Source organism: Schistocerca nitens, chromosome 5, assembly GCF_023898315.1.
Source record: "Schistocerca nitens isolate TAMUIC-IGC-003100 chromosome 5, iqSchNite1.1, whole genome shotgun sequence".
In the NCBI taxonomy this organism is placed as follows: Eukaryota; Metazoa; Arthropoda; class Insecta; order Orthoptera; family Acrididae; genus Schistocerca; species Schistocerca nitens.
Genome location: NC_064618.1, coordinates 847,194,954 through 847,222,351, shown reverse-complemented (window position 1 = coordinate 847,222,351; position 27,398 = coordinate 847,194,954). Strand labels below are relative to the sequence as shown.

Here is a 27,398-nt window from a genome sequence, read left to right as displayed (position 1 = left end):
TTATAAAGCTTCTTTTTGGGGCAATGCTTGATGTAATGTGATTGGGGACACAAATGAAGAGTCTGCTTGCTTCATTCCAAGGGAGAGAGCCACACAGAGCTGGCCGTGTGAAAAGTAACTCGCACTAAGGTCCACGCCCGCAATATGCAACGTCTGGCCTCGTGCGTTGTTTACGTTTGTGGCATAATGTAAGCTCATTGGGAATTGTACACATTTCAAGTGAAATGGTGGACTGTTAAGAATAAGCAGGATTTTGGTTGTAAAAACTTGCTCACCTGCTCCACTTCCCATTAGAATTTCCACTTCTACAATGTTATGTTGGAGAGAAGTAACTTTAAGTCTCTGTGACCGAAGGGATCTGAAGAGCGAGATTACGTACGATGCTCTAGATCAGAGTTATGTCTCACATCGTTTTCAGATAGAGTTTCCATACAACAAGATAATGCCGAATGTTCTTGAGCCACAGCAAGTCTCCCTTCACGATCTTCACTGGATTTCTGAGACTGCGTAGTTCTCAGCCTTTTAGCTGTTCTGGTGTATTCAGAAAGATTTGACTATTTTCTACGAATTTCCATTCACAAACAAAACAAAATCAAAATGTAATGAGCAGGCAACCAAACCAGAAAGCAAACTTAATAAATTTGTTTTTCCTAGCAAAGAACAAAAGGTAGAAACTATCAGAAGAAGCAAAACAAGTTTTTAATACACAAAGCAAAAATCCGTATATCCTAGCCAAGTAAATTCATCATAGGTTTGTATTTGTGAAAGATACGACTGCATTGCTTAATTCTGTCACAGACGTAAACATTTGAAAACTCAACTGTTAGTGAGTTGAATAAACCAAGAGCACCAAGTAATGGTTCTTTGGTGCACTATGAAACTAACAGCACCTTCTATTGGTTCTTTGGTGTACTACACTGTGATGATTTTACATCCAAACTACTAAGCTCAGCAGATGATTTCTGATAAAACTTTTAAATGACGATATCTATGTTTACTTGTCCCAACTGCCATGCAATGGAACCCTTGCGTTGCAATGCTGAAGTTGCCTGTGAAAACCCCATAACAATTCTAGTTGTTCTGGAGATTAGAACATTCACACAGACATACACGATGGTTTTACAGTTTTATTATTGGTATACGTAAGATACTTTGCAGTAGTAGTCACAGCTTAAATGTTAATACTTCAGTGATCACTACACTAAACACAGTCCACCTGCACACTATGTAGTTAGAATAATTTACCTGACATCTTCATTTTCTTCAAATTCTGACAGACATATGGTACACTTCTCTGTGTTGTCTTCCAGATCATCTGTTCTTCTCTTGAACTGCAATAAGAAAGGAAAACACAATCACTGTTAAAGTGAACATCAGCCTAGTGTCAAACGTTCCTGCATGTAATACAGAGTTTTTGAGATCTCCCCTCCCAGGAACATCACTCATCTTATCAATGGACACAAAACAGGTGCAAAGAACAGTGAATACAAATGATAGCGAATTGCATCAAATTATCCACATAACACATCACTTAAAATTAAAAACTCGGAGCAAGGAAACAGTATATATCCTTGTGGTTTATCTTTGCACTGCAATTTAAACTGTTTTAAAACCTGTGTGACATGTGCATTATGCTGCAATACTGTACTCTGTATGCATCAGTAGAACGTCATGGAGAAAAAAAAGCACTGTTACTAGAAACATAGGATCATCACCATTATATGCACAACTGATGCATGTTTTGGCTACTACACGCAGATTTATACAACTGCTGAAGAAAGCAAAGGTGGAGATTGTGGAGGGGAGGGGGCCAGAGCATAAATGGAAGGGATTAGGGAGAAATCTGCCACAACTTTATTGGAGACACTATCCAGTATTGTCCTAAAGTGAGTACAACAAACCAAAGAAAATCTTAATCAAGATAACCCGTTATTGTTGCACTTCTTGAAGACACTTGACACAGTGGCTGATACTGGATAGTTGAATCAATACAAACTGAAGGTATTCAACTGCCACTGATGGCTTTCCCTCACTGGCACCCTCATCTGACTTCCTTAACAGACATCACTGACAAGGAGAGGTCCCCAGGGGTGGGAGTGACTTTTTAAACCATCTCTACTGTGATGTAGGTTAAGATCCAGCTATCACACCCTGCAGCCCTTCATCCTGGCATGCCCACATTTGCAACTTTATTGACAAAAAAAGACATTTCGGAGTTTTGCGTGATGCTCAGTACCATTAATATAGTGGCATCATACCGACTGGTTGCATTGTGTCATAGATAGTGTAAGGCCTTGAGATGGAGAAGGAAGGCCTTGAGATGGAGAAGGTTGTGCATTTGATCACCATCAGGTACTTCAGTTTTTTTATTTTTCAATTTTTATTGAAATTACTTTGCTCATTTTTTTATTCAGTTAGTTGGTTTAAATGTAGTTTTATATTTCCATTGCTTTGGCACATCAATTCAACCATTATATCAGCTTCTGTACTTACTTCCTATCATTCTTTTTCCACTTGAAATCTCTGTTCACATGATTTTAATTGATTTTATGTATTAATTACGATTTAATCTATTTCATTTTATAATCCTGCTTTTTCATCCATTTACTACACACTTCTTTTCTATTCCTCATTTTTCTTGAATTTTGTTTTATTTATAATTCCTTCTTTCATTATATCTTCATCTCCGTTATTTTGTTCATAGTGCAACAGGAATTTAGGTTATGGTTTAAACATATGTACAACAATAACCATAAAAAAGGAAGTCTTGTAATGAAAAATACATTTGTGACACTACTGTACAGTCTTTAACTGATAGATGGCATTTTCAAAATTTACAAATAAAAAATATTAAGACACTTGATGAGGTCCAAACCAATAACCTTCAGCATGTGAAGGTCTTATATCATGCAATCAGTCTACAGAAATAATCTCTTTTAATGTTGTTGAGCATCACACAAAATTCCATTCCGTCCCCCCCCCCCCCCCCCCTCCAATCAATTACTTGCAAACAAGGGCCCACTACAATGAATGGCTGCAGGGTGTGATACCTGGAATCTTAACCTACATCACAATATAGATGGTTTCAGGAAACATGAAACACAGAGTTAACAACACATGAAACAAAATTCAGCACATCAAAGACAACACAGAATGGCAATGGCAGTGTCAGCGCATACTGCACTGTGTGTGGTGTAAACTGGCATTGTATGATCAGTCAGCTAAGTTTGGTAGTGACCTGAAACAAGTGCATATCAGTCCAATGTACTACACCATCTTGCAATTTCTGTCGATTCTGCTGCCCCAATCAGGTGTTGTGGCTAGTTATTCTCCTGGATGGTGTGATTAGTAATGGAATTCTCTGCAGCCTTAATCACTATAAAACATCAGTCAGTCTGGAAACTGGAGAAGGAGTATAAACAGCAACAAATTTTCAAATTTGCGCAGCACCTGTATGGTTACACTGTCACATGTATGAAGGCTTCCACAATAATTCACAATTAAAACAAAACTAATAGTGGCATGGAACCTACATGGAGTTCCAGTATTAGTATTCAAATACTTTGCATCCACCTTAAACTGTCTGTACTCAATCAATTTAGCTCTAAGTTGCTCTGAAATAGATACACTAGAAGTCTGTGTTTTATTGACTTCTCTGTTTAGCATCACCAGAAAAATGAAGTATTAAATCATATCAATCAGCAATACGAATCACAAATTAAACATAAGACTCTACTGATTAAAAATTATTTCTCACACAACAAGTAGTGAAAAAGTAGTGGAAAACTTTCTTCAATTTCTTTTCCTTCTTTTAAGAAAAATAGATAATGTTGATTCTGCAAGTCCATATTCCCTTGCAATGTCTGCTTGTTTCATTCCATTGTTGATGTCTTTGAAAATCTTCATTTTCATCACTAACCTTATCTGTTTGTTTAGTTTCAGTTAGTGTCCAAATCAAGTTACCTTCCATTAGGTATGTGGGTGCACACTCAATGACTGTGGTATGACTTTCAAATGATAAGAGCACAGCAATCAGTCATCCTTTTCTTTCAGGTTTTATTAGACAAATCTAGATTTCGGCTAGTGACTAGCCATCATCAATGCTAAATAATATAAGAAGGCGATAGTATAAGAAGTTACAACTCATGACATAACCTATATGGCTTATACATTAGATTACATACCACTATTTCATAACATCAACGCACATCCTAGTACATCAATCCCCTGTTGTTTGGGCTTCTATCACAGTTCATTCAAGACTATATAATGAAGATAGGCTCTGTGGAGAACACGTCGGTTGGCTGTATGACAAGCTCTATATGAACTACGTAATATATAACACTCAAAGAAAGGCAGCTATGGTCTCTAGCAAAAAACTCCAAATTTGCATAGGAATAACACAAAATAAAATACAAGTAAAATTATTTATGTTGCCGTTTGACTTATTGTCACATTAACAGTAAACATAGAAGATGTAAAAAATTCCAGATTCACTCCTTGTCAGCCAATTATTTTGTTACTCTTTAAAACACATATGTAAAATCAGATTGGTAAAACTTTTTAAAAAAATATTTTCAAAACACAAGGAGGCACATGCTGTATGCTGCAGCTATTAGAAATGATTTGATTTAAATGTTTCTGATTTGATTTAAATGTTTCTATCTTTTGTACTTTTTTGTACTATTTTTCTCTTTATTTAATCATCATGACAGGTATGTGGTTCCTCTTATTTACTGAATAGTTCATAGATGGCACCAAATGTCAGAAAGATGGACAGTTGTGTGGCTTGCTGTTCCATTACGAATGTAGAAAGTACTAATCTCTGTGCCACTTGAAGCAGATTTTCATTGTAAATACAATAAAACCAATATACTGATTTGCTGTTATTAACCATGTAGATGCATCTAAACGAACATACCATGGAGGAAGTTCTGTAGGTTAATTTGTTTGACAATGAACCTACAACTGACAATTTGACTTTGAACAGGTTACACCACAAGTTGTAATGTTTTATACTATTGCCTGACTATGTACCTCTTATATTTTTTTAGCATTGATAATGGCTAGCTCTAGGTGATATCTAGATTTGTCTAATAAAACCTGACAGAAAAGGACGACAGATTATTGTCCATATGTTATTACTCAAGCCTGAAGGAACTGCATATGAGCCTGTCACAACACTTCCGACTGCAACTCAAGCTCAACAATGTACACACTAAAACAGTTAACATTGGTTCAAACACAGGAGCTCTAAAACTCTTTCCATTTGCCACTCAGCATGGCTAGCCCATTGTTATACGATATTCCCTACCTGCTTACCATCAGCACAGCATTTAGTAAATTTTCTGAAAATACAGTGCTGAAGGTAGAGAGGTTTAACAAACAATATGTGCCACTATGGTCAGATTTTTAGAAGTGGAAAATAGTATGATCCATAAAACTTTGTCACAACAGAATGTCACTCAAATTACTTCTTCATTGTAATTAGGAGGAATTAATACATACAGGAAATAAGCTGCGACCAGGTAAAATTATTGCTGTATCTGATTTTATAGTAATATCGGTAATTGTTGACGAAGGGTTGACTGTATTAACCAACATGAACAGACTGAACAAGAATCTTAAGCTGTGTAGAAAGTAAGTAAATTTTAACACCACACAGTATTAACAGAATGGCTATGGGATGTTACAGCCCCATCAAGCTTGGCAAAGACTTTATTACGAACAACAATAATTCAGTACAGTATTTCAAATTTATAACAGAAAGAGACAACAATATTTAGAGCAAAAGATTTTTTTAAAGTAAAGGGTCCTGTTCAACTTGGACAGAAGATGAGCAGTGTCTCAATAATGTTATCAAACAGTGTGCACAAAGAGAGGAAGGAAGACTAAATCAAATAAAAGCAGGAAAGTTAATGATTGGGATGAACTGAACAGTTGGAAGTCGACTGGAAGAAGTGCATAATGCAGGGGATTTGAGAGACAAATAAATCAAGGTCAACAGAAACAAAGCCCACGACTCTTTGATACGAGATGCAGTTGAAAGCATTAGCCCTGAAGATAAGATGAGCAGTGAAGGAGGACAAATGGAAGCTGAACAACCATTATAGATTCACTGAAGTGAGAAGGCACTATTGGAGTTTTACCTGATGGTGGGGAACACAGAAAAGGATGTAGGTTATGAATTAGTGAATAACAGATTGGAAAACAGGCATCAGGAAGAAGAGGATGTAAGGAAAGTTGATGCTGTTGTTAAATCAGAAAGTAAATGCAACGGAGAATCATTAGGGGACTAGGAAAGGGAACTAAGCAATTTGGTTTCACGTGTGATTGAATACGGGGACGAAGATGATGAAGAAGAAGTCAGGGAGCTGTTGACAGAGAAGTTAGGACAGGAGTCAAATGAGCACAACAGGGTGTTCAGATAAGCTAGATTTTGAGGGACAATCAGAAGTGGTCTCAAGTGAAAACAATGAGGAACAAATAGTAAGTAGTAGAGGCACAGTGTGATAGATACAGTATTAATGGGATGAACAACAAAGGAGAAAAGCAAAATAGAACAGTGGAGATGGAGTCTAATGAGGGAGTGAGGGGATGAGGTGGGTGGGTGGGAGTTACAATATTTCATATAAGAAAAGGGAGGCAAAAAATGAGATTATAGCTTATGACAAGGGCGGCAAAAGTATCAACGTCAGAATTGTGGAGAAGATAAAACCTCAAAATGTTTAGTATGCAAAGAAGTGAAGACCAAGAATTGAAGGGTCAAGGAGTTTGCAACTTCAGCGAACAGGTGTGGCATATGCGACTTCCAAAGTTGTTTGGGGTTTTCTTTCCATTTCATTTTTCCAAACTGCAATCTCTTAATATTAATACTATTCTATAAACCCATTAGAAATTTTCTACTGCAGAAAGTAACCCAGCATTAAAATATGAGTAAGAAGGAGGGGAATAAGAAGAACAACAGAAATTTATTATTAACTGCATAGGGAATAAATACGGGAAATGGTCATGGAGTAGATAAACATCAGTAAATTTTTTTATTTTTTATTTACACGTCAAGTTCCGAAGGACCAAATTGCGGAGCAAATCTCAAAGGTCATGGAACATGTCAGTATATGAAATACAACATAAATGTAATAACAAATAAAAGTAAAATGTTTATGAAACTGAAAAAAAAAATCAATCCATCATAAGTTTAAGTAAACACAATCAACAGTACAAAAAGAAACAGCTTAATTTTTCAAGGACCTCCTCGACAGAATAGAAGGAGTGACACATGAGAAAACACTTTTGTTCTGATTTGAAAGGGTGAAGGTTACTGCTAAGATTTTTGAATTCGAGTGCTAGCTTACTGACAATGTATGCAGCAGTATACTGCACACCTTTCTGCACAAGAGTTAAGGAAGTCCGATCCAAATGCAGGTTTGATTTCGTCTGAGTATTAACTGAGTGAAAGCTGCTTATTCTTGGGGATAAGCTAATACAGTTACAAGAAATTGCAATAAGGAATATATTTATTGAGAGTTCAATGTCAAAATACCCAGACTCGCAAACAGGGGTCAACAAGAGGTCCGTGAACTTACACCACTTATTGCCCAAACCACCCATTTCTGAGTCAAAAATATCGTTTTAGAATGGGAAGAGTTACCCCAAAATACAATACCGTAAGATATAAACAAATGAAAATAAGCAACATAGACTAATTTTCATGTTGAACGAGCACTCACTTCACATACCGTTCCAATAGCAAAAATGGCAGCATTAAGTCTTTGAACATGATCCTGAACATGGGCTTTCCACAACAGATTAGTATCTATCTGAACACCTAGAAATTTGAACTGTTCAGTTTCACTAATCATATGCCCATTGTGTGAAATTAAAATGTCAGGTTTTGTTGAACTGTATGTTAGAAACTGAAAAACTGACTCTCACTGTGATTTAGCGTTAGTTTATTTTCTACAAGCCATGAACTTAGGTCATGAACTGCAATATTTGAAACCGAGCCAATGCTGCACACAGCGACCCTTACTACCAAGCTAGTGTCATCAGCAAATAGAAATATTTCAGAGTTACCCGTAATACTAGAGGGCATATCGTTTATATAAATAAGGAAGGAGTGGCCCCAACTCTGATACTGGGCACCCCCCCCCCCCCCCCCACTTGACCATACCCCACTCAGACCCCACATCACAGCCATTCTCAATCATCTGTTGCTAAAGTAAGAGGTGAATCAATTGTGAGCTACTTCCCGTATTCCGTAATGGTCCAGCTTCTGGATCAATATATTTTTGTGACCGACATGATCAAACGCCTAAGTTAAATCAAAAAAATATGCCTAACGTTCGAAACCTTTTGTTTAATCCATCCCGTACTTAACAGAGAAAAGAGAATATAGCATTTTCAGTTGTTAAACGACTTCTAAAGCTGAACTGTACATTTGATAGCAAATCATGTAATATAAAATGATCAATTATCCGTACATACACAGCCTTTTCAATAGCTTTAGCACCGAGCGAGGTGGCGCAGTGGTTAGCACACTGGACTCACTTTCAGGAGGTTGATTGTTCAATCCCACGTCCGGCCATCCTGATTTAGGTTTTCTGTGATTTCCCTAAATTGCTTCAGGCAAATGCCGGGATGGTTCCTTTGACAGGGCACTGCCTACTTCGTTGCCCATCCTTCCCTAATCTGATGAGACCAATGACCTCGCTGTTTGGTCTCTTTCCCCAAATCAACCCAACCCAATAACTTTAGCAATCACTGATGGCACAGAAATAGGTCTAAAATTGTCTATGTTATCCCTTTCTCCCTTTTTATAAAGCGGCTTTACTACTGAGTACTTTAATCATTCAGGAAACTGACCATTCCTAAAGGAAAAATTACAAATGACTAAATACAGGGATAACATGTGCAGCACAGTACTTTAATATTCTGCTAGGCACTTCATCATAACCATGAGAGTCCTTAGTCTTCAGTGATTTAATTATTGACTCAATCTCCCCCTTGTCTGTACCACTGAGGAGTATTTCAGACATTAATCTTGGAAAGGCATTTGCCAAGAACGTTATATGATTCCCTGTAGAAACTCAATTTTTATTTAATTCACCCGCAATGCTCAGAAAATGAATACTGTACATATATCTGATCTATCAGTAAGAGAAATATTTTTACTACGAAGTGACTTGTGCTGCTGACCAGACACTTCCTTCACAACAGACCATATGGTTTTAATTTTATCCTGTGAATTGGCTATTCTATTCGCGTACCACATACTCATTGCCTTCCTAATAACATTTTAAGCACCCTACAATACTGTTTGTAATGGGTTACTGTAGCTTGACTGTGACTACTTCTAACATTTTTATATAATTCCCGTTTTGTTCTACATGATATCCTTATCCCACAAGTCAGCCACGTGGGCTTCCTATTACTGCTAATACCCCATTTAGAACGTTCTCATGGAAAGCTACCCTCAAAGAGCATGAGAAATGTGTTAAGGAAAGCATTATATTTGTCATGTATTTTATCGGCACTATAAACATTCTGCTACTCTTGTTCCTTGACAAGGTTTAAAAACTCTTCTATTGCTGTTGGATTAACTTTCTTACATAGTTTGTAATTATATGTGACATTTCTTTGTGTACAAAAGCCTTTTAGTGTTAAAATTTGTGCATCATGGTCTGAAAGGGCATTCACCCTTTTACTAACAGAATGCCCATCTAGTAATGAAGAATGGATACAAATACTGTCTATGGCTGTGCTACTATTCCCCTGCACCCTAGTGGGAAAAAACACGGTCTGCATCAGCTCATATGACTTTACGAGATCTACCAACATCTTTTTTCTTGCACTCTCATATACAAAATTTATATTAAAGTCACCACATATAACTAATTTCTGGCACTTCCTGTAAAGTTAATCAAGAACCCTCTCTAGCTGGAGCAGAAATGCTCTGAAGTCAGAGATAGGGGACCTATAAACAACAACAATTAGAAGTTTAGTTTCACTAAATTCAACTGCCCCTGCACAACATTCAAATATCTTCCAGCACAGTGCCATGATACGTCTATGGACTCAAATGGAATACCGTTTTTTTTTTTTTTTACGTACATAGTCACTCCCCCATCCCACAAGGAACTCCTTGAAAAACAGCCAGCTAATCTGTATCCTGATAAAGGAAGCCTCTGAATTGTCAAATTATTTAAGTGGCGCTCTGACATACTAATAATTTCAGAGTCAACATCTATAAGCAGTTCACTAACTTTATCTTTAATGCCTCTCGTATTTTGATGAAATATGCTAATTCCTTCTCTACTTGGAAACATGACATCCCCTGAAGGTGAGTCCTTAGAGCGACTTCCTTTAAGCAAGTATACCTATCAGCTAACTTCCATCTAAAAAATGTGCAGCTCTAACACCAACTATACAGGAATTTTTCTATGAGTGATCCCACCACCACCCACTACAATGTCACCTATATGCTTTGCCAGCCTCCCCTTCCCATACCTATTGAAGTGCAAGCCATGCATAGTGAAACCCAATCTAATGATAGACCCAACTGGCACCACTGAAATGTGTGACCCATGCCTTCTGCCATCAGCGCCCTCTCCAGCCCTATGTTAACGTGTCTGACAGCCGCATTAGGATGAGACCTATCATGAAGCTGTAACAGTTGCACAAAATGCACATTAGTGTCACCAGTCTGAGTAGCTATCTTTACCAGATCACCACCTACATCATATTCCCCGTCCCTATCAAGACTGTTCCCTGTTCCACCCACTATCACTACCTGATCCTCCTTCATAAAATTCCTACATAACTCCCCTATGCTGTCAGTCACCTGAGCCAACCCTGCAATATGCTTCACAATGCTGGTGACCTGGTACTCACTCCCCAACACTTCCTGCAACTGCTGGCCCACACCTCTACCGTGCTAACTACCTAGCAGCAGAATCTTCTTTTTCCTGTTAGAATTTGCAACTGACCTAGGCCTCCTAACTGCTAAGGACTGCTGCATGTTCCCTACATCTACAGCTACAAGAGGCTCCTCTCCACTCAACTCTGACAGTTGGTCAAATCTATTGCATATACGCAAATTATAACTGTCTGAACACCTTCTCCTCCTGGCTGCCTTCTTGCCAACTGCCCATTCCCCACCACCCTTCACCCTCCTCAAAATATCTAGTTCCTCCTTTACGTGTTTCACAAACAAAGAAAATGAAACAAAAAAAGGGTAAAGGTTGGAAGAAAAAAGTCAAAAAGAGGAAAGTTGCAAAGAGGGCTAACCCACAGCTAAGTTACATGGCCACTAACAAACAAAAAATTTTACCAGGAATTATATAAAGATTACGATGAAAAGAGTCATGGGTGAGTCCCACCTACTTGCACATTGAAGAGACTAAATATTAATGATCCATAACCAGGCAGTGCCATCAGAGACTGCATTGCACCATTAGAAGGAAAGTTTATACCTACCAACTACAGGGTCTTTCAAAAATGACCGGTATATTTGAAACGGCAATAAAAACTAAACGAGCAGCGATAGAAATACAACGTTTGTTGCAATATGCTTGGGACAACAGTACATTTTCAGGCGGACAAACTTTCGAAATTACAGTAGTTACAATTTTCAACAACAGATGGCGCTGCAAGTGATGTGAAAGATATAGAAGACAACGCAGTCTGTGGGTGCGCCATTCTGTACGTCGTCTTTCTGCTGTAAGCGTGTGCTGTTCACAACGTGCAAGTGTGCTGTGGACAACATGGTTTATTCCTTAGAACAGAGGATTTTTCTGGTGTTGGAATTCCACCGCCTAGAACACAGTGTTGTTGCAACAAGACGAAGTTTTCAACGGAGGTTTAATGTAACCAAAGGACCGAAAAGCGATACAATAAAGGATCTGTTTGAAAAATTTCAACGGACTGGGAACGTGACGGATGAACGTGCTGGAAAGGTAGGGCGACCGCGTACGGCAACCACAGAGGGCAACGCGCAGCTAGTGCAGCAGGTGATCCAACAGCGGCCTCGGGTTTCCGTTCGCCGTGTTGCAACTGCGGTCCAAATGATGCCAACGTCCACGTATCGTCTCATGCGCCAGAGTTTACACCTCTATCCATACAAAATTCAAACGCGGCAACCCCTCAGCGCCGCTACCATTGCTGCACGAGAGACATTCGCTAACGATATAGTGCACAGGATTGATGACGGCGATATGCATGTGGGCAGCATTTGGTTTACTGACGAAGCTTATTTTTACCTGGACGGCTTCGTCAATAAACAGAACTGGCGCATATGGGGAACCGAAAAGCCCCATGTTGCAGTCCCATCGTCCCTGCATCCTCAAAAAGTACTGGTCTGGGCCGCCATTTCTTCCAAAGGAATCATTGGCCCATTTTTCAGATCCGAAACGATTACTGTATCACGCTATCTGGACATTCTTCGTGAATTTGTGGTGGTACAAACTGCCTTAGACGACACTGCGAACACCTCGTGGTTTATGCAAGATGGTGCCCGGCCACATCGCACGGCCGACGTCTTTAATTTCCTGAATGAATATTTCGATGATCGTGTGATTGCTTTGGGCTATCCGAAACATACAGGAGGCGGCGTGGATTGGCCTCCCTATTCACCAGATATGAACCCCTGTGACTTCTTTCTGTGGGGACACTTGAAAGACCAGGTGTACCGCCAGAATCCAGAAACAATTGAACAGCTGAAGCAGTACATCTCATCTGCATGTGAAGCCATTCCGCCAGACACGTTGTCAAAGGTTTCGGGTAATTTCATTCGGAGACTACGCCATATTATTGCTAAGCATGGTGGATATGTGGAAAATATCGTACTATAGAGTTTCCCAGACCGCAGCGCCATCTGTTGTTGACAATTGTAACTGCGGTAATTTCGAAAGTTTGTCTGCCTGAAAATGTACTGTTGTCCCAAGCATATTGCAACAAACGGTGTATTTCTATCGCTGCTCGTTTAGTTTTTATTACCGTTTCAAATATACTGGTCATTTTTGAAACACCCTGTATTAACAGCTAGTAAGGATTTAGTCTTATGGTAAGGTGTAACAGTTATGCAACTGTTCTGATGGGCATACCAAGGGGATGGTGAGCTGCAGCACTGCATGCCAATGAAATTTTGGGTGATCTACTGAGGCCAATCAATGGACTTTAATTATGGTTTCTCACTCATTCCTCATGCAGTACAAGCATGAACTTGTAATGGTTTTCTACAAGGAAGGAGGCACATCGATAAGTGTGGGAAGGTTTGACCCTGTTTTATAGAAGTGCAGGAAATTTTACATAGTAGGACATATACAGAATAAATAAAGGTACCCAATGGATGACTAAAAGTAGCAGTTTTTGTAAGAGACTGAACTGATACATGCTAGGTAATACGGGGTGTATACGTGGACAAGGAAAAAAAAAAAAAAAAAATTCCCGGATTATTTCTGGATTTTTCAAGTTAAAAAAAATATACTTTTTCCCAGACAGAAATACACTTTTTCCATGCTAAGTGATAGTAGGTTTTCCGTAGATTTTTCCTTTGGGACTGTAAAATTTATCAATCCTTTGAATGGTTAATGTTTTATACACTGCCATAGAACTTCCTGGGGAAGAAAAGGGAGAGAACTTTATAAAAAAAAAAAAAAAAAAAAAAAAAAAAAAAAAAGAGAGAGAGAGAGAGAGAGAGAGAGAGGAGAAGTTTTGAAAGACCTTTGATGTGCAGCAACATATACGATGCATATTTTCGTATTATGAAAGTATAAATTCGAATTGCACTAAACACGGCATGTTAGTTTCAGGAGCGGTAAAATCAAGATTGCGATGTCATTTTGTAAGCCAGTCATATCTCATGCCATGTGATCTTGCCAGACGCTGACAGCAGATATTCAGAGCATAGGACACGTGTTATAGTCAGCCAATAACAAGATCACTGTTACATGGTGCAAACACACAAAGAGGAAAAGTTAATAGTTTACATTAATATACATAGTATAGCTTCAATAAAAGCTAAGCTTTCACATATAATATTGGTCTCTAAGATTAATACACTACAAGAGAAGCTAAGCTTTCACATGTAATATTGACCTTTTTTTGTTTGTGTTATACTCTAAGATACCTCACACAAATATGGCAGTAAATATAAAATAATGACATTAATGTCTGGTCCTCTGGTCTTGAAATTCTTGTAAGAGGCTGGTCCTCAAATTGTTCACTTTTAAACGCTCTGTGATTTAACATAACATAATTCATCCTGCGTAAAAAGAAATTTACTTTGAAAGTAACATTTCTCAAACCACCATTCGCAATACTGTCCCGAGGTTTGATTTAGCAGTTTATTCATGAAGTAGGTCCTATCTGATATTAAGATTTTCAGTGTGGTTTTTGGGATGTAAATTTTCTTGGAGTACCAGTACTGTACTATCTCATATTTGGTTCTTTATTATGGCATGATGCCATACATGGCAGAAGATGAAAACGTGCACTCGAAATTCAGCGAACAGTTGGAACTAGCCAATACTGTGGAACGAAACACTTCGTTTCAAATAAATTGACTGCCTCAGAGGAAAGATTAATAAAGCCAAATATCTTTACCAAATTGACAAAAATAACTTCATTGTTCTGCAAGGCGATAAATGCTCGACTGCTAATAATTTGGAAATAAAATAAAAACTGAAACTAATAATATATTTTGCCCTCCATAATTATGTGAATGCATTATAATTCACTTGATAGCTCCCGGCCACAGAAATCCGTTTTGTTTTCATTTGACGTGGGAGCTGTAAACGAAGAGGAAACAGTGAAATCGCTTAAGGCAAACAGAAGTCAGGTACAGACTAACCCCCTCCCCACTACAAGTCAGACAACTCTGCACATGCGCCAATCTGGCAGCTAGGGCCACGAGAAAAAATTTTCTCGTTAGCATCTGGCTGCTTGTTGCTACTGCCGATACAGCTAGCTTATTGTTACGAAATATTAGTCTTCGCCCTAAGGCCTTTGACATATTTTTGCTGTTTGAAGACTGTTGTGCGTGCACGGGGTTTTGTTGTTGTAAATGATGCATTTCCTTTGCCACTAAAGTTTTATTTCCCCCCCCCCCCCCCTCTTGTTTATATTTTATTGCTGCAGTATCATTCTCCAGTAGCAGGATACTTCACTAGAGAATCATTTCTTACCAGTCAAAGTTTTCTCCTGGATGAAAAAATTCCTGGGTTTTTCCCGGATTTCCTGGTTGTCCCGGGTTGTATACACCCTGAATAAGAGACTATGGTCAAAATCCCATTGTGACAAGGCATAAGAGCTATGGTGAAATCCCAGTGACAGGCTATACAAGAAGTAAGCTAAAGAAAAACCCACCATAAAACCTACACGATTTATATTTACGACTTAATTAATTTATGGCTTTATTCATTGTTTTTGTGTTTACATAAAATTTTTCAATGGTTTCAGGGTTCTGATTAATACCTATATCAATACTTTTTCTTGCTTATAATTATAAAATAATGTGTGTATAGATGTACTTTTAGGACTTAAGTACTAGGTAGTCAGAAAAATTCAAAGTGTTGAAAGGCTTTGAAAATTAATATAATTAGCAGTGATACGTTACACTGTTGAAAGATAATTAATTTTAAGAAGAATATTCTTGAATGTGAAAGAATCTCTTATGACGTCTAACCAAGTCACAATTTGATGGTTTAATGTTTATTTCACTTGGCAAAATAGTAACAGCTGCATTGTATTATGAGGGGATGTATAAAAATCATTTTACATTTCAAAGGTAGGGATAATTTTTCTGAAATTTATTTTGATGACAATCGATTGCACAATATGAGGAAACATATGCAAATTTATGTTGTGGCATCAGAAAGCTGCTGAAGTGGGAGAGCGTTTTGAGAAAGCCTACTGATACGTAGACCCGGCAAGAAGGACAGCACATATTTTAAAATAAAAAATTGCAAAAATTAATAAATGAGTCCAGAACAACAAAGCTGAAAAGTAAATTAGAAACAGACAACTGAATTAGGCCAAATACATGAGCATAAAACTGATGCCCCGTGTTAATGAACTAAATCTGTAGAAAGCAAAAATTCTGATACAGGCAGGCCCTACGAAAAGAACAGCCAAGATCCAAATGCCACGTGGATCACAAATGGGAGAGCATACGGGGGTCGAGTCAGACGGAGGCCGGGAGCTGTGGGTGCTACACGTGTCACATCTCGAGTGCTTAAGAATGCATAAATTTGGTAAAGTATACCAATTAATTACATGTGAAGGGAACTAAGTGCTGTATTTATAGAAAACATACAAAACAAACATTTTTGTTAAAACTGGTGACAAATGAAAAACTGTGAACTGTGGATCATCTACAGTAAGTTGGCAAAGTACAAGTGGATGAGGTGACGTGAATACTAGCAGAGTGAGTGTCATGCCCTAGAACAGCTTTAACTGATTTAGACAACAAGCAAGTGGGATGTTGCAGCCAGGTTACATAGCAAACATTCGTGCAAAGATGTTCATCGAGAATCAGGTGCGGCTCACTTCGTCGTGCTACTCGACAAATCTGGGTTCTGTATGGCTGGTGAACTCGATAGAAGTGGTAATGTAATTGGTTTATGACTTTGAGACTATTCTTTACTTGCACTAAAACTTTTTCCCATGTTGTTCAAGAATATCCCAGAGACAATCTGGCTTCTGGCACTGCCACCAATGAGAAGGCATCCCATCAGACCTTCAAAAACATCCCAACACTAAGGTTAAATAACAAAGACAGTAACACTCATAATTGTAGAGAATTCAACAGACCAGTATTTCAATACCTTTTATTCAAGATTAATACCAGAAAGTACCGACGAGTAATACTACTACTTTCATAATCACCTGCAACTATCTTCCGGTTAGTTGGTCAGTTGTAAAACCAGCAGGGAGCCTACGTTCTGGTGCTGCTCGGGCCACGGGTATCGAGCAGGCGCAACGCTCGTCAGTCCTCGCTTGGAGTGAAATAATTTTACTGAGGCAAATGTAAATTAATCACACTTATTGAGTTTCTTCATGATATTTACCTATTATGTTGCAATGTGGTCTATGGTAAACTATGCAAACTAATTGGACAGAACACTGGCCTCTCAATTGGTCTGGAATTGCATTGCAACAAGTCCAATTTGCAATAGGAATACTTAGGGTATAGAAGTGGGGGCTTCACAAACCCTTCAATTTGACAATCTGAGTCCCCTTTCCTTCAGAAACTATTTGTAGACACCATTATTCATTAGCAAAGATCTCAATGTCTGGAAGTATTCGAGTTCTGTGGACCAAAGTCTTAAGCATCGAATTTTTTTTTCTGATGGATGATGATGGTGATAGAGGTCGTGTGTGTAGGCTTCATTTATACACTGTGACCGATGGAGCGATCCTTTCTTCTCTTAACTAACATGTCGAGGAAAGCTTGCTGTCAAGTCTTTTTCAAGTTCCACTGTGAATTTTGTATTACGACAGATAGAACCGAATTAGCGGACTCCGACGAATGCTCACTGGTCTGTATTGAGAGAATGAAATCAAAGTAAAGACACTTCGACTGTCAAAATTTTAACAGTAGTTTGTCAAAGTATTCGTAACAAAGTTTCTGAATTCACTGCACTGCAGGAAAGTTTTTGCACTCAAATTATACTCGGAAGTGAGAGCTGGCTGAAACCTGAAGTAGAAAGCTCCGAAATATTTAGCTAGGCACAGCATGTATGTTGAAAAGACAGATTAGATACCATAGGACGGGGTGTGTCCACCGCAGTTGAAAAAAATACTGTCTATATTGAAGTCAATATTGAGTTTGGCTGTGAAGTTATCTGCATGTGAGTAGCTGGCCTAAGTGAACAAAAGTTAATTATCGAATGTTTTTATCGGGTACCTGATTCTCTGTCAAAACAGTTGTAGAGTCATTCTTGAAAGTTTATACTCAATAGCATAGAAATATCCGAATCGTGCAATATTAGTTGGAGGTGACTTTTATCTATTGGGTATAGACTGGGATGTGTATAGAGTCATTACAAATGGTGCGGACAGACAGTCTTGTGAATTACTTTTGAACATGTCTTCCAAAAACTGTCTTGAGCAGCTAGTTAGAAAGCCTACACAGAACGGGAATATTTTAAACCTTTCAGCTATCAATAGGCCTGACCTTATCATCAGTGTCAATATAGAGACAGGGATTAGCAATCATGATGTCATCGTAGAGACTATGTTCACTAAAGTTCATAGATCCATCAAGAAGCCTGTGGGAGTACTTATATAAAGAAAGAGCACATAAGCAACTGTTAGCATACCACTTAGGCAATGAGTGGACATAATTTACTCCCAGTATGATGGATGTAAAATAATTGTAGGCAAAGTTTAAACTGACCGTAAATCTTGCCATGGATAAGTATGTGCCAAATGCATGGATTAAACATGGTAACAATGCACTGTGGCTTGATAATAAAAATTGGTAAATACTGTGGAAGCAGAAATTATTGTGCTCTCAGTTCAAAAAAGATTGCATGAATGTCTACAGACAAAAGTTAGTAGAAATTTGACATCTGTAAGGAGGTTGATGCGTGAACCATACAACAACCAAAAGATCTTGCGAAAAACTCAAGAAAATTCTGGTCCGACATAAATTTGACAAGCGGATTGAAGGCTTCTATCCAGACACTCTTCGACCAGTCTGGTACGGCAACAGAAGACAACAGAAGGAAAGCTGAAGTTTTAAATGCTGTATTTAAGAAATATGTCACGCCTTACTTAGCTTGAATTTATTGCGAATCTCTCTATCAGTGGAAAGTCCCAAAAATGTGCAGGTGACTCCAGAATATAAAAACAGTAAAGGAACAGACCAACATAATTAATGACTAATATCCTTAACAATGGTTTGCTGCAGAGTTCTCGAACATATTCTGATTACAAAGATAATCAATTTTCTTGAGGCAAAAAATTCCAGCATTTTCTTTAATGGGAAGTTCCCGCATTGTGATCTATAAAGGTTTTCTCAGTGGTACTTATTAATAGTGTGCTTCCAGGTGTTATGCTGAGTTGTTTTTTGCATTTTATGCATAAACTGGCACCAACAGCTTGGCGTAACACCTGGAAGCACACTATTAAGTTTTCCTGTTCATTAACAAATGTCAATTCCATGTCAGCCCTACAAATATTTTCTGCGTTAGTTCTATTTTATCTACCCTGTACATGTTAAGGAAACAGATTAAATCAATATGAAATTTAGTGAATTATGAAGTGATAGGTCATCTAAGGAAAGTCAATCTGTTATGGTATATACATACAGAGAAAATTCACTGAGGGGTTGGGAATGTCGTCACTCCTATTCCAATATTTCTAAGCCTGAAATCTTTCCAATGCAACCACCCACTATCATCTATTACAGTACCACAAGGGCCAGTTGCAGATCTACTCATGTGATTTGCTAACTCAAATGTGTTCTCTTCATGTCATCTACATCTGGAAGACCACCATCAAACTGGCTGATGCATTACTGGGCGGAGGTGACTTATTCATCTTCTGAGCTATCAGTACCCAGTTGCTGAGGATGCTACACCATATGCCTATTTAGATTCTCATCTCCAGTACTAGTTTATCTCAATTCCAGAGATGGGAAACTGTTCCTTGTGATATTCCCTCATCTCTCTCATTTACATTGATGTTTGTTAGAATTTTTATTCCTTGGCTTTTTTTATCTCCCTGTTGCTATCTTTGGGCTTATGCTCTCTCTGATGCCATTTCCTTCATCTATGACTCCTTCCAAAGTAAGATGGATCCCTCTTAGCCTGTCTTGTGATTCATCTTCCCCAGATTCCTCTCCTAATTTTGCAAACTCTTTCTTCTTCTCTCCCCTGAAGGAGAACTGCTACTTATTTCTATCTGTTTCCATCAGCAGAGAATTGAGGAACTTGAATGAAAGAAGTAATTTCACTACTTGTACGAAACAAGTATTATTTAAATACTTAAAAAGAAACTGTAAACCACCGTTAGCTACTTACCACTTTATATTTATGAGGAAATGTGTAACGCTCTATTGTCTCCTGATCAGCACCACGATTGGCATGGGCAAGGCGACGCTGCTCCACTACACGGACGTAATCCTCGAGTCTCGCTGTCATATGTCGAGCCAGGAAAGGAAAAGGAACTAACTCAGGCGCTAGAACTGGCGGAAACACCAGCTCAGGGCTGGTACTACCAGCAGTCTGTAAATAAAATAGAAAAGATTTTGATATGAGCTACTGAGATTACACTAAAAAAAGGCTACATTTAAATCTAAAAGATCACTGATATTCTGTTCTCACTCTAAGTAATATAAACTTCTATCTGTGTCCATTCTTCACCGAAAGTAAAGTTCGCTAGTTATTCCAAACATTAAATGTTGAACCCACTACATGTTGCAGAAGCAGAATTCCTACAAATGTCATACATTCTTCACGTGTAAAAACTGGAAAGCCGTAGTGTACTCTCATCATTTGGCCGATATTTTGAGAAGACTTCATCAGTGAAATTTATCGAGAAAGCCTGCATCCCACTTTAAAATTTCTTTTTACGGTATGTGGAAATTCCGTGCTGACCTCACCCATTAGCTACAAAGGAGGATCGGAAAGTAATGCACAATAATTTTTTTAACCCCTGTTATTACAGCAGGAATGCTGAAATTTCACAGTAATATAATTCGAAGCTTGTGCTACAGAGGGTATTTTGTATTCACGTGCAGCTCTAGCAGGAGAAGTCCGAACTACAAAACAAACATGGCATGTACGTTATTGTCATCAACTTGGGAAAAGCACAGAAATGTGGTCTGATACTTGTTGGCCAAAGGGCATAAACCGAGTGAAATTCACAGCCACATGCACGGTGTGTACGGGTACAGCTGTACGGACCGTAGCAATGTCACCACGTGGTGTGCATTTCCCCAAGAGGATCGTGTGAATCTTAGTGATTTGCCACACTCCAGGTGGCCGGTAACAGCTGCAACCCCAAAGTATGTTGGAGCGATTGAGGCAGCAATATTAAACAACCTGCGTATGCAACTGCGAACCTCATCACAGCAGTTCAGCATTTCCTATGGTGTGGTGTACGATACTGTTCACAACAGGCTGAAATGCCACGAAGTCATGCTCGCTGGATGCCTGAAAACCTGACAGACAATGAGAAGGGCCAGCGAATGATAGCAAGCTCGGATCCCTTAACGTATTATACCAGGGAAGGACACGAATTTCTGAAAAGCATCATCACTGATGATGAGTCGTGGGTCCTACACCACTACATGTCATAAACCAAGCTGGAATCTATGAAGTGTAAACATGATGGTTCCCCAGAAAAAAACTGAAAGTCATTCAGTGTGTTAGGAAAGTGCTTGTGACAGTGTTCAAGGACATGTGCGGTGTGTTACTGGTGGACTTTCCTGTATATGGGACCACTGTGAATGCCGCAGCCTACATTAAAACTGTGGTTAAGTTGTGTCGTGCCCTTTGTGACAAACGCCACACTACGAATGACGACGGTGTCAAGCTCCTTCACTACAATGTTCGACAACTATCCCCCCCCCCCCCACCACCACCACCACCACCACCACCACCACCACCAAATGTGTTCCTCCCGTTCGTAAGAAAATCAGCAAATTTGGCTGGGAGGTGCTCCAGCATCCACCATACAGTCCGGAACTTGCACTGTCGGACTTTCATCTGTTCGGTCCCATGAAGAAATTTCTGGTCGGTCAATGCTCTATGACATGTGCAAACTGAAATCAGCAGTCCACAGATGGTTATACAGTAAAACTTCGTTAACACGAATCCGAAGGGACCGAAAAATCAGGAGTTCGTGTTAAAAAAATTCGTGTTAAGTGAAAAACACAGATTTTAATAAGTATACATATACAGTACTAATGTGTAATACACTACACTACCAATCACGTTGTTGTAGACTTATAACACTATAAAGTGATTGTAAAATCCAAGTACTCACAAATTATGTATGTTACTTTCTTGGAAAAAAATTCGTTCACGGTTCACTGACATTCATGGGAACGATAATATTTTGTAATTTCACAACCAATTGCAATGACAGCGTCCGTAAACCCAGCAGTGACATCGGATGTTGAAGCGAAACATTCTAAACAGTCCAAGGCTGTGAACATCTACTGACGGGTAGGTGGAATAGTATCTGTATTCTCTTCCTCTTCACTTTCTTCTGATGACCCTCTTGCACCTCTTCTGATGGCCTTCTTGCATCTCGTTCACAGCTTTTGGCACATCCAATTCCACAGAAGCACATACGGCAAAATCGTCGTCTACACTAATGAATTCTTCGAAACTAATCCCGGATTCGCAACATCCTGCAGAAATTGCCATTCATCAGGTGAAGTGGCATCTTCTAACTCGTGGACATCTTCAGTGTTGCTACGTCTCCAAGCTCTGTTAAAGCACTTCCCTATATGATGTGGCGATACCGAGTTCCAGGCTGCTGCGATGGCTTTTACTGCGTCAAGCAGATTCCAATTTGGGGTTGCACTATTGTTTTCAGCAGCACGAATTGCAGCTCTTACAAGTCGCTTATGATAAGCTCTCTTTATGAGAGAGATTATGCCTTGGTCCAAAGGGTGAAGACGGCTTGTGGCGTTGGGCGGAAAAAACTGAACCTTTATGTTGGATAGGTTCAGATCATGAACGTTATGGGCAGTACATCTGTCCAATGTAAGAAGAACATGTCTAGTTTCAGCAACTATTCAACTGTTGAAACGAAGAAGCCACTTGCGAAATGATGTGCCATCAATCCAAGCTTTCTTGTGGTGAGAGTAGATGCAAGGTAAAATGTCCATATTTATGTTTTTAAAACAATGTGGTTTCTCAGATTTACCGATAACCCAGGGACGAAACTTCTCACTGCTGTCAGCATTACAGCACAGTACAACAGTCACATCACCTTTTATCTCCAGGGTGTGATTTGGAAAAAGATTGTAGAAAAATCCAGTTTCATCCATGTTAAACACATCACACGAGGCATACTTTTCCCTCACTTGGTTGAATTCATGCAACCAGCTGTTCACACTTTCTTCATCAACTTTATTTGCTTCACCACAAATTTGTACAGATGAAGTTGAATGTGTCTTTCAGAACTGATACAACTAACCAGCAGAACAACGGAAGTCTTCAATGCCCAGATGTTTAGCAATATCATTTGCTTTTGACTGAATCACAGGGCCAGTTAAAAGTATGTTAGATGCATGCATATGATTGAACCATTCTAGCAGTAACATCTCGATGTCTTCATACTTGGCGGTACAAAGACGTTTAGATTTGTTTCCAGAACCTGATGCCACCATTTATAATTTTTTCTCGATTCTTAATAATCATAGATAAAGTAGATTTAGGTATTCCAAACTGCTCTGCAACTGCTGTTTTCTTGGTACCACGGTCCACTTCATCTAGAATCTTAAGCTTTAACTGTACATTTAGAGTTGTTTCCTCTTTGCCGTTTTTGCGTGCTATGGTACCGGTTGTAACTGTAGTTTTTATTCAGTATTCCAACTCGATACGGCTATAACTAACAGAACACCTGTCAAATCTGGCACTGAGTACATTCCTAAATGCTGCTGCACACATTACTGAATGTCTTACAATGGACAGCATACGCTGAATGTTGACGTGATAATCGCGGCTAGCGACCTACAATACATTAAAAACGAGTCAACAATAAGTATAATTAGCTTTGTAGCTACATCTCCTACATTCATTTTGGAGAAAAAAAAAAATTACGCTTTAGAATACTCTAAGTTTGTGTTACAGTGAAATTTAATTATGCTAGGAACTGAAACAGAGTTCGTAATTCGCCTTAACCGAAATTTGTGTTAACCAATAAAACATACCATAAGTACTAATGTATTCCTGGTGGGAACAATATTTTTTTCGCGTTAGCCGTGAGTTCGTCTTATGCAAGTTCATGCTAACGAGGTTATACTGTACTCCTATCAATCAGACTTCTACGAACAGGGCATACTGAAACTGGTACCATGATGGGAGAAACGTGTTGAGAAGATTGGTGACTATGTAGAAAAGTAGGTAATAGATGTAAGTTCATTTGTGATTTTTTATGATTTAACTTTTCCCCCCAAAATCTTTGGATAAATGTGTCTTACAGAAAATGTGCAACATGTTTTGAAGGAGGGTCACAGGCAAGTTCTATGGGTTTTAGGTCTGCCAAGTCTGCTGCTCCAATCACACGATATTCTCATTCTGCAGCATCTTGGCAATGCTGCAAGTTCAGTGAAAAAGAATCCTTTCTTGTTTCCTTCATAGCATCAACAATATACAGGTTGAACAGTAGAAGACAGAGGCTGTATCCCTGTCTTTCCCACTGTTTTAACCTGAGCACTTCTCACTTGTTTTTCATTATTATTGTTTCCTCTAGATTCTTGTACATATTCTATAGTACTCATTTTTCTCTACAACATACAGCTATTTTTCTAAGGATTGCAAATATTTTGCATCATTTCACAGTGTCAAACAAATTTCATGGGTCGACAAACCAAATGAGTCTTCTGTGATTTTTCTTAAGTCTTGCTTCCGTTAACAAGTATAACATCAGAACTGCCTCTCCGTTGCTTTACCTTTTGTAAAGCAAAACTGAATAGCTTAACAATGGAAACTCCAGGTTGGAATATCAATAATGTGGAGAAAGATAGAGTGCCACTTACTGTACAGATGACATGTTAAGTTGCAGACTGCCATAATTAAAGTTTCTTTTAATTGTGCCTGCCTGCAACTTAATGTGTCATCCTTACAGTAAGTGGCAATCTATCTTTTCCTACACTGTTGAAATTGAATATCTAGCAGATCCTCAGTTTTATTTGCCATTATCATACATATAACACCATTCTGGTGTGCCCGGTTCACACAACGCTGGTCCAAAGGTGTGCGTGTGTTTGGTGCTTTCTTTTTCTGTAGCTCATCCAGGGATTTCTTCAGAAAGTCCGCAAAGTTTCCATTCTCTTTTATGTGTGTCTCTTGATGACTCATCACATCTGCTATTCCTTTAGTGGTCTCCTTTACTCTCAAATAAATATTTCATTCTGGTCAGTAACTTTACTGTATTAGTCAATCTGCTTGTACGATTGTTCTCCCATTTCTCGGTCCTTGTTCAAGTCGGGACATGTTATTCTGAGAGTTCAATATCATGTACCTACTGCAACAAATTCTACAGGCTAACTCTAATAAATGGTATCCACTTTCTCATGATTTTATAAATTCTACTGGAATGTTACCTATCTGCTTTTGCCTTGTTTGACAGCAAACTTTAGAAAGCTCTGTCACACTCCAGCTCTAATGCTATGACATCTCTAACAGTTGGGTTGGACCCAGGGTATTTCTGCTGCAGTTAAGATTTTCATGAGCCATTTTTGCCCCAACATTTCCAACAATTGTTAGGAAGGATTCACTGAATTTAGTGGCCGATGATTTGAATCTAACACAATTTGTTTTGCAGCTTTTCTAAGTGAGTTGAACATCACTTGCTTCACCAAGTATATTGCTTTCATGCCAATACTGCTACAAATTGCCGAATTGGAATTTTGACAATATTAGAAAAAACTGATACCTTAAAGATGACACACTGAGCTGCAGACAGGCACAATGAAAATTCCTAATACTGTTGATGTACCAACCTGGAGTTTTCTTCTTACAATTTTGAATTTTTTGTGCATACTGTATGTTTTCCACTTTATTGCTGAAATGGTGTTCCTTACAGTCTTCCGTGTGGTATTATCTCCATTCTGTGTGATGGATTCTTTATCTATTGAAAAAGTGGCTTGCATATCTGAAGTTCACTTTGAATTTGTTCTCTGAAGTGATCACTTTGATGAACCCCACACAGTCAATAACTTCCACGAACTACTTGTATCTACACCCACAGTGTTCGAAAAGTACACATGTCAAAGCTACCTACAATTATGCAATGCTTCATCCCTTTTTTTTGTCACAAGAAGAAGAAGAAGAAGAAGAAGAAGTTATAACATAGCATAAGACAGAATGCAATTGAAATTATAATACGCTATTGGAACAACACAACAGTACACTTACAACTGTAGGGGTTATGCTGATATGCAGGTGGTGCATGCGATGTCCTGGCTGGTGATAGTGATACAGATGATGGTGCACATGTTGGTGAGTGGCTTCCCTGAAATACATTACAGTAAATTAGTTAACAACTTTATAAATAAATAACATTCATAACATAAAAAAGGTTGCTAGGCTGCTCAGTGGTCAACTGCCAGACTACGGATCCCGAAGACCCAGTTTCAAACACCAGTCAGTCCTAAGTTACTCATGTGTCTTGATCCACTTCTTTCACCTCTGGCTATGCTTGATAATGTGAAAAATGACACATTACACCGTGGTTTGGATTCAATGTTAAACTGTAGGTCCCCTATAACTGGCTGGGTATGTCAGTTCACTGGTTGGAGGAAGGTAACAGCATACCATCTCTAACAGAACTATGTCTAGTAAAGCACTGTAGTGTTTATATCAACCTGAAGGTTGATGGTAGATTTATTTCCTTTAACATTCATGATATGCATAAAAAGACTGTTATACAGAGTCATTTAATTAAGCTGTTAACTTAAAATATTTACAGAACCTTTTAAAGTACTGCAGTTACTTTTTTACCATGCCTAACCATAAAAAAATCCTTACTTAATCTAGTCCCCTGTCATAGCTATATTAATACCGATGTATTGGTACGAACTTCATTTTTTTGAACGTAACTATTGTAACTTCTACTGCTGCTAGTCCAGATCTCAAAGAGGTTAACTGACCCACATTTTACTCTAAGAAGGTCTGATATGTATTTAAAGACTTCACAGTATTGAGAACTTAGGATTTATTTGTCCTGAGCAACAAACTGATACCTGCCTTATACGGAAGTTTGCGTTGTCATACGGAACTGTCAGACCCAGCTGATGGGGCGCTACTTCTTGATAGAGCTACAAGTGTCTAATTACAAATTTGGAACAGCTGAGCTTGATGTTTAATTTAAAAGTGATACTAGTCACTCTTGTCTACATGTGATATGACCAACGCAGTAACTGGAAGGCAAATAGTTTGGTTTTGGCTTATTCTGCACATACAAACACAATTACAGAAAGAAAGTCTGATAACAACTAGGAAAATGAGAACTTAATGTAGTATAATATCTATAACATCTAGTCAAAAAAGCACATATTAATGTATGCACCAAACTGCATAAGGCCATGCACTCTATCATTTTTACTGGGATGACAATTCAAAGGGCAAGCAAAGTAACACAACACAAATATATAAATAAATATCAATAAGCAGATAACTTTGTACAATGTTCATAATATCTTAAGG

The 27,398-nt window shown here is 38.5% G+C and overlaps 1 protein-coding gene across 1 annotated transcript in view; it reads right to left on the bottom strand.

Annotated features, from left to right (window-relative positions):
* Positions 1–27,398, bottom strand: part of LOC126260880 (E3 ubiquitin-protein ligase arkadia-C-like) — a 314,762-nt gene that overhangs the window by 15,835 nt on the left and 271,529 nt on the right. The window contains exons 9-11 of the mRNA XM_049958323.1: positions 26,109–26,205; positions 20,031–20,234; positions 1,246–1,331 (exon numbers count right to left, since the gene is read on the bottom strand). Coding sequence (XP_049814280.1) covers positions 1,246–1,331; positions 20,031–20,234; positions 26,109–26,205 — 387 coding nt within the window. The remainder of the gene's footprint in view (positions 1–1,245; positions 1,332–20,030; positions 20,235–26,108; positions 26,206–27,398) is intronic.